Genomic DNA, 9,242 nt, shown 5'->3' on the forward strand with positions numbered 1-9,242 from the left:
TTATTGGTGTCATCGAAGAGTGTAAGAACAATAGCAGGGTGAGGCAACACCTTGAACAAAACTAACTTGTTTCCTAGCCGAAGATGAGGGTTTAGATTATGGTCAAAGAATTGTTGGCAACTGTCGATAGAAATCGACAAGACCAATGATATTTCGTAATTCACGACACTCGAGAAGGTTTTCGAATTCCAACTGTCACAACCCTAGATTTGGTAAGAATATCTTTTACTATACTCACGTCTCCCAAGTTAGGTACGAAATCTAAGCAAGGTCGACATTTAAGGATTTTGGTATAAAGCTGGTTGTTGACGTATATTAAATTGAACTTGTGGCTGGAGTAAACAAGGATATTATCAGTAAAACAATCACGGAGAAAATTTCTGAGGGTCCACATGAATTCCCTCAGGGGAAACGGTAAACCCGAGGAAACTAATTCGGTCTACCCTACAGATACTTGCTAACTTCGCCTACAACTGGTGATTTTTTAATTTTCTCTGACACAGACTTCAGATGTTTTAAACGATTTCCCAACAGATACGCTTATGCCCGCCATTCTATAGTAATGCATACCGTAGAGTACCATCATCGCCTTCGATCCTCAACTGGTCCCAATTAGACTTCCCTCCCCCCACTAAGATTTCCTTTAATTCACGTCACTTTTATATAGAACCGACTCTGCCTGCCATTCTTAGGGAACGAATGGTGCAGAGTATCGGTCCGACATTGAAAGTCATCCATCAAACAATTACGTCAAACTTGAGGCACAATCTCGACACAAAATTATTATTCTTCAATAAGATGTGAGTATTCAGGCAGAATGAGGATTGCACATCGTGTCGAAAGCCATCAATAAACAGAGGTCGTGACATCCAAATGCTATCAAAGTCGACACATTACTAGAGTATGAGGGGATCCTAAGTATGCTCTGATACCAAACAGACACGTCTTAACCCGATATCCTTATATACTAGGGTAGGCATGTGCTGGCCGACACACGAGGGTGACGAAACCAATTTAAACATGCATACAAATAAAAATATGTTATTAGAAGGAAATATACTAATGCAGAACTGTTCAAAGCATACAACTAATCAAGAATAATGTGAAAGAATTATTATTATAAAAAGGTGCGAACCGAAGAATGGGACCTACACAAATGAGGCTCGAAGATGCCTAAGCAGAAATGCCATGACGCCAGGATTGTATGCTTCGAATCTAAATCATAAAGAGGGCGCAAAACCAAAATAGTGAGTGGACCAAAGTTTATAATAATAGTACTAATAATAAGAAAACCATTTTCTTTCTAAACATACTAACCCCCTTATTTGAAAACACATATATAGTACTACATAGTAAGTTTTCTGAAAACTCTAGCATGCAATGAAAAACATTCGTAAAACAAGTACATATAAACCAGTGCTCAGTAAAGGTAATATTGCCACTCAAAGGTAAATCCGTAAAACTCATCAATCATGTACTCACTAGGGGTATCATAGTGGCTCGAAGGCATAACCATCACCAAAGGTGAAGCTGTACGACACTAGGTTACGCCAGTGAAGAAACCATGGTCTATCACCCGAAGGTGAATCTATATGACTCTGGGTTACGCCAAATAATAGGATATAACATATATATATATATGTATATATATGCAGTGGGTCTATCACCTGAAGGTGAAGCTGTATGACTCCGGGTCACGCCAGAGAAGAAAGGGGGGTCCATCACTAGAAGGTGAAGCTGTACAATTCTGGGTTATGCCAAAGAAGAAACATATACATATAACATATCACACCGACACTAACCCCAGGCTAGTGAAGCTGGGGGTATGTAATAAATATCATCAACTGTGTCCTATGGCCATATACATCTACATACCCAGTTATGTGTATGTATTGTATGATACCTTGCTAGATAAGCACCGAAAACATACCTCAAAACTCATATCCAATCACTAAGCTCAAAAGCTCAAAGCCTGAACACATAAATCCATGATAATTCACATTCGTAAATCCAGAGAATTTCAAATACGTGAATCCAAAGATTCATAACCTTTAGTAAAACGTCAATTCGATAAATCATTAATATTTCCTTAAAAACAATTTAAATAATTCATAAATTCTCCTCAAATCATAATTATAGAAATCCATAAAAATATAATATAAAACATACTTAAATCATGTGTTTATACCATATTTAGGGCCTCCGTATTTAGACCTCGTATAAATACTCGGGGGACTTAAATGTAATTATGTGATAAGGGAATGGGCAAATATGTAATAAGTGAGGAGTCCTTAATCTATAAAAGGACCCCTCACCTTCACAATTGAAGAGGCCAATTCCTAGGCCCTCTCACCCCCTCTCAAAGCCTCACTCTCATTACAGAGGCTCTCACATTCTCTCCCTCACTTCTCAGAGAAATACATAATCAGTGTGGACGTAGCCCAAACCTTGGGGTGAACCACGATACATCTTGTGTTATTTACATTACTTGCAGATTCACGGTCGGATTTACGTTGTTCCAAGACCTCCGGTTTTGTACATCAACATTTGGCGCCATCTGTGGGAATCGACACAAAAAATCATGTCGGTTCTCTTTAATTTTTTTTCACCTCCACTGTGAACCTGCATAACCCAAAAACAACTTCCAGTACTATCAAATACAATTCAACCCCAGTTTCTTCTGGTTTTCCGTCAAAACGCCTCCATTAAACACATCTCTCTTTCTCTCCCTCGATTTTCGTGTTCCATTTCAACTTTTGTTAAAGCCCACTATTTCTCTGCCATTCCAAGAACTTTCTCCAAGCTGGAACACTTTGAGATTTGGGATTTGTGAGTTTTGCTTACATTTTCAGTCATTTTTGTGCTATCTCTGAAGTTTCTTTGAGCCTCAGCTCCAAGCAAAAATTTTGGTTTTCTGGGTTTTAACCTTTGAAACATTCTTCATCCGTCTCCTGGTCCTGCGCACCCCTGTCTTCTTTGTTTGGCGCACCCCTGCGCAGCAAATAAGACGACGATTACGAGTCTACGGTGACCGACTGTAAGGCGAAGGACCATGACAAGCGCAGAAGGGAACAATTTGTAGGTTGATGGAGGTCTCCGTGGTCAAGATGTTGTGAAGGCGAGTAGCGTCCCTGCCAGTGGGTTGAACCACAGTCTCCGTGGTCAAGATGCCTTATGGGATTTATTAAAAAGATGTTGATGCGTCAGTGAAAGTGCAAAGCCAGCGAATCTGCGACTGTGTGTTAGGGCCTCGTCGCGAACCCTCGCCGCCGGGAATGCCAAAACCTCGTTCCTCGAAGACGTTCTTCGAGTTCACGACTTTCTCATCGATCCCTCCGGAATTAGGGCTCGCCACGATGGCAAAAAGGGTCCAGGTCGCCATTCCAAAGGTTGCCTCGCCGCCTCTGCTGCTTCCCCAGCCGGCTATGTCAAAGCAGAGGCAGTCACTCAAGTTGCTAAGAAGAAATTCGTCGAAAGCTGCATAGTAGAGTTGCAGATAACATTCATCAAGTACAGAGCTGTAAATGAGGCTGACCCACTTTCCGTAGCTTTATCAGTTTAGAGTTGCAGATGACATTCGTCAAGAAGCATATGCACATTTACAGGGTTTGAAAAAAAAAAGATGTGGAAAGTAAAAAAGGAAAAGGCAAAAGCAAAGGCAGAAAAGTAAAGAAAAAAGACAGAGTTACCAAACAAACACAAATTGAAATTGTGATTGAATTATATAAAAAAGAATGGTGGGAAGATACTGACATGGGAAAGGGATGCAGAGATCTTTTCACATGCGGAGATGGCTTGTTTGGTCAGCTCGGGCAGGGTGATTTCCAGTCGCATTGCTATCCTGTCTACTTTTGCTTTTGTCGACCATGCCCACACTTTCATCATATGCAGGTTCCCATTTTTTGAGAAAACCAGAGAAAAGCAAGTGGGTGGTGTCAAGGTTGTCCAAGCAGCTATCATTTTAGAGAAAAGCAAAAGCAAGGAATAAACACCTACACTGCAAAAGCAAGGAATAAACACCCACACTGCAAAAGCAAGGAATAAACACTCCACCAGAATCATGTGATTTACTTTTCTTATTTTTTGATGTAATTTATTTTTCGAATCTCTCGGATATATCTGTATAAACCCCATCAGAGGGTAATAAAAAAAATAAAAAAAACAGCAAGCCCAAAATTAATGGGCTGGAATGTTGTATGGAGGGCGAAAGCCCATAAGCCCAAAATAGCACCAACCAGGTCATCAAAAGTACGCCCAGTACTCCACAATTACTCGGCAACTCGCCGTTATTACCACCAACCAGGTGATCAAAAGTACGCCCAGTACTCCAAAATTATTCGGCAACCTGCCGCTATTACCACCAACCAGGTGATGAAATGTACAATCTGTACTGTAATATCATTTGGCAACTAGTCATTCATGCCACCAACAAGGTGATGAAATGTACAACCCGTACTCTAATATCATTTGGCAACTAGCCATTCATGCCACCAACCAGGTGATGAAAAGTACAACCCGTACTCTAATATCATTTGGCAACTAGCCATTCATGCCACCAACCAGGTGATGAAATGTACAACCCGTACTCTCTTTCATGTCACCAACCAAGTAATCAAAAGTACGCCCAGTACTCCAAATTATACATGAGCATTACTCATTCATTCATACATAAACATTCATGAGCATCACTCATGACAATCATACATAAACATTCATGAGCATCATTCATGTCAACATTCATGAGCATCACTCATGTTACATTCATGAGCATCACTCATGACAACATCTATGAGCATCACTCATGTCAATCAGCTTCAAAAGCTTCATTTACAGAGATCTAGCTTCAAAAGCTTCATTTACAAAAGCTCCAGCTTCGAAAGCTTTATTTACAAAGCTCTAGCTTCAAAGCTTCACTTGCAAAGCTTCACCTACAAAGCTTCAGAGCAGGGTATACAAATACCACCTCCGAACAACCGCCACTTCGGCCCAAACATGGATTCAATTTGAAGTCTCCAGCCAACAGACTCTATTGACCGAAAACTTGGGGGATTACATTATGTACCATATATTGGGCCTCAACTGGGCCTCATGAAAAATACTTTGGGAACTTAGCCCATTATTTATGTATTGAGGAGTGAGCCTTTATTTTATAAAAAGGACTTCCTCACCTTCATTAGAGAGCAACGCCGCCAGCTGAGCAACTGTCTCGCCGTGAGCATCACTTCTAGCCTATCACTTATGTATTGAGGAGCGAGCCCTTATTCCATAAAAGGGACTCCCTTACCACCATTCGAGAACATCAACTCTAGCCCGTATTTATGTATTGAGGAGCGAGTCCTTATTCTATAAAAAGAACTCCCTCACCATCATTAAAGAGCATCGCCACCTACTGAGCAACCGCCTCGCCGCGAGCATTAACTCTAGCCCATATTTATGTATTGAAGAGCGAGCCCTTATTCTATACAAGGGACTCCCTCACCTTCGTTAGAGAGCATCGCCCCCAGCTGAGCAACCGTCTCACCACGAGCATCACTCATAACCCATCATTTATGTATTGAGGAGCAAGCCCTTATTCTATAAAAGGGACTCCTTTACCATCATTAGAGAGCATTAACTCTAGCCCATCATCCATGTATTAAGGAGTGAACCCTTATTCTATAAAAGGGACTCCTTCACCTTCAAATGCCACAAGCCGAGCCAAACAAGGCAACATAAGCCACGAGCCTCGCAGCCTTTAGCATGTGTTACTTCTAGTTGAGCATCATTTTAGGTTGAGCATCACCTCATATCGAGCATCAGTTCAAGACAACATCTAGTTACTTCGGCCCACACATGGACTGAATTTCAAGTCTCCAGCCATAAGACTCTCTTGACTGAAGACTTGGGGGACTACTGTTTATACCATATTTAGGGCCTCCGTATTTAGACCTCGTATAAATACTCAGGGGACTTAAATGTAATTATGTGATAAAAGAATGGGCAAATATGTAATAAGTGAGGAGTCCTTAATCTATAAAATGACCCCTCACCCTCATAATTGAATAGGCCAATTCCTAAGCCCTATCACCCCCTCTCAAAGCCTTACTCTCATTACAGAGGCTCTCACATTCTCTCCCTCACTTCTCAGAGAAATACATAATCAGTGTGGACGTAGCCCAAACCTTGGGGTGAACCACGATACATCTTGTGTTATTTATATTACTTGCAGATTCACGGTCGGATTTATGTTGTTCCAAGACCTCCGGTTTTGTGCATCAACATCATGAAATATGAAATGCATGTAAACCTAATATTTTATAAAAACATGCAATTAAGAAATGATCCATTCACAAGTATTCTGCTACTGGAAAGCTGCTCGAACTAGCAAGGATGAAGTCATTTCCCAATGATGCACCTAAACACATACAGAGGCCATTTAGTAAAACTCTACCAAAACGACAGAATTTGGGAAAATGGACAGCTGATTCGGATTCGGCACATCCAAAAACCTAAGAAGGGACATCGGGTTCCCCCACATGCCGCCACGGGGCGACAGCCTGGAAGGCCACACGCAGAGTTGAGTTACCGGCGCTGCCGTGGACAGCGACGGAGGCACGTGTGCTCTACGTGCTGGTCATGACGCACACCCATACGCAGCCCACGCGCTGACCGTGCAATTAGGCTTGAGTCTGAGTTATTGGATTGGATCCAGGTTGGATCAAGTCATTAGGTTAGGCTGAGTTATGGAATTGGGCTGGTTATTGAGCCTAGGTTAATGGCTGAGGGTAATGGGTTATGGGTTTGGGTCGAGTTATTAGATCAGGTTTGGGCCTAGTTAGGGTTGCTGGCAGGGTTTGACCTGTTTGGCCTTGCGGATGGCCGAACCAAAGAAGAAGAAGGTCGGAATCACTGGGAAATGGCCGGAAAACTTCAAATGGCCATAACAGGTTCATTTCTTAACCAAATTCAATGATTTAAAAATGAAAATGAAGCTCAAGAAGTAAGGAACCAAAATATCTAAGTGGGACATGAGTTGTGGCCGGAAGAAGGTCTACAACCTTGCGGACTCATCGAAATCTAGGGAGAAGTCCCCACATCGTCTTTGTGAAATTCCACGGTCTATAACACATCTTCACGATCAATAATAACTACGAGGATAAAAAGGTAAAGGTTAAGAGAGTCCTGAGGCTTACCAAGGTCGAAGTTATCGAGAACCTCACCGGAGTAACTCGAATTCGATCGTTCGTTAGCCTTTGTTGGTTTTGAACAGTGATCACACACTCGAGAGAGAGAAATATGGAAAGAGGATGGTGGTGGTCTAGAGCGTTCACTAGAGTGGCGAGGTGGTGTGATGGTGTGCATCTATGCTTGGAGAGAGGGAGAGAGTGATGAATGGGAGGGAGAGTTTGAGAGGGAAGAGATGAAAGCTGAGGGCGTTTGCAGAGAAGGGGGAAAGACAAAGAGAGAGAGTTCTAGAGAGAGAGAGGTCATGGGATGATGGAAAAAAGGCACCAGGAAGATGCCACATGTCAGCTCGGGGGTAGTCAAAAGTGGAAAATATCTTTACTTGTAAAATTACCAAAATGCCCTTATTGTACTGAATTTCGTAAAATCTCCGTTCTAGCTCCAAATTCAATTCCACTTGCGCCTACGTACTCGTAACGATGAGTACTACAATGATACGCCAAGAATCTTGCATGACACGACAAGGCAGTCAATAAAAATCAACGTTTTTGCTTCGAAGGACATTTTCGTAAATTAATTCACACTTTAAAATTATAAAAACCGAAATTTTTTGGGACGGGTCGTTACATTGCTTATAGGCAGTATAGATTATAGATTATTGATAACATGTCAATATGTTTTGTTAGTTACAATGATATCAACACAATATTAAGAACATAACAATTTGTTCTCTAATAAAAAGGTGAAGGATGCAGTCCCCTTTCTCTCTACCGATATTGTCATTAAGTGATAACATGTTGATACATTTTGTTGGCTACAATGATATATCAACATAATATCAAGAACACATCAACAATCCATTTTATAAGCGGACTATATATCTAACAGCCAATGTATATGGCATGGTGATAATAAACCAAAAGTTTTATGCTAAATGTTGAACAGAAATCTTGTTTATAAGCTTTGACAGGAGGTGAGATTCAAGTTACAAAACAGAGAAGATTGTGACGGAAGGGGCATAGAGAGATCTATCTTTTGTCGACTTGGTTGAGCTTGCCAAGGCCATTGCAACGAGCACAGACGATCTGAGCCTCGTCCTTCCTCGCTGCATTTGCTCTCAAAGCTGCCCCTCCCTTCCGAACGAAACCTGCCCCGTCGCATTCTGGACACCTGAAGAATCAACACAGCAAGCACAATTCAAGCTTCCATATTTAGGGTTTTAAATATCCATAAAAATGGAATCATGCTTAGCAAACAAGGAAACCAATGAAATAATTACAGGTCCTTCCGCGAGAAGAGGATTGGAAATGCAGTTCCAAGCAAAGCAACAGCAGCAGCACCGGCAATCAGGTAGGGCGTTCCATCAGCTGATACATCTCCAATGGCAGCAACCACCGTCAACGATTTCTTCTTTTCAGAGTGCATTCTGAAGAGGGAGGGGCTCCGACCGACCGCTGCTGCCGACTGTTTCAGCGGCTGTGCAGAAATCATCGTCAGGGGTGAAGACATTGATCCCATCTCGGAGATAATTTGGTAATTTGAGTTTCTTAGGGTGGAAGAGCAAAGGTTCTGGTTTGGGTTCAGGGTCTATGGATATTTTGCTTAAATTTAAATGGATAGGGCCACGTCAGCACAACTCAAAGATATCTGTGGCTTTAGAGATAAGGCTGGGTCCACGCCATTGACGCCAACTTAACTGATTCAATAGAAAGCAGACAAGTTGAGTGCATTTATCCGCATAAGACGTTTTGGGTTCGAATCTCACCCCCAATTACCGTTTTGTAGAAAAAGGAAAATAACAGAGGTCCACGGGCGCCTTACTCTTATCCTTTTCGTCAATCTTGTGGAGGCCTAGTCCGAGCCGACTTCGACTAACTCGTGGTTGGAAGTAAACGAATTGTTGGGAGATTCTGTGGCTTTTGAAAGCAATGAAGTAAAACCTTGCCGACAGGCTGTGGCAGCGATTGAGAGGCAGCACTTTGTGGGCAGTGGCACGTTAAGAGCCAGGGGGTGCATTGCTGTGGATGAGCAGGAACCTCAGCAATGAGGGCGATGGCACGAGACTAGCATTGCTAAGG

The 9,242-nt window shown here is 42.0% G+C and overlaps 1 protein-coding gene across 1 annotated transcript; it reads right to left on the minus strand.

The window, feature by feature from the left end:
* Positions 1 to 8,101: 8,101 nt before the first annotated feature.
* LOC126593321 (uncharacterized) lies at positions 8,102 to 8,852 on the minus strand. Its single transcript, XM_050259358.1, has 2 exons — positions 8,444 to 8,852; positions 8,102 to 8,334 (listed from the first exon to the last, which is right to left on the minus strand). The coding sequence occupies exons 1-2, from the start codon at positions 8,680 to 8,682 to the stop codon at positions 8,193 to 8,195; spliced, it is 381 nt and encodes a 126-aa protein (XP_050115315.1). The 5' UTR covers positions 8,683 to 8,852; the 3' UTR covers positions 8,102 to 8,192.
* Between the last annotated feature and the right edge of the window lie 390 nt (positions 8,853 to 9,242).

The sequence above is a fragment of the Malus sylvestris genome, chromosome 12 (assembly GCF_916048215.2).
Source record: "Malus sylvestris chromosome 12, drMalSylv7.2, whole genome shotgun sequence".
Lineage (NCBI taxonomy): Eukaryota > Viridiplantae > Streptophyta > Magnoliopsida > Rosales > Rosaceae > Malus > Malus sylvestris.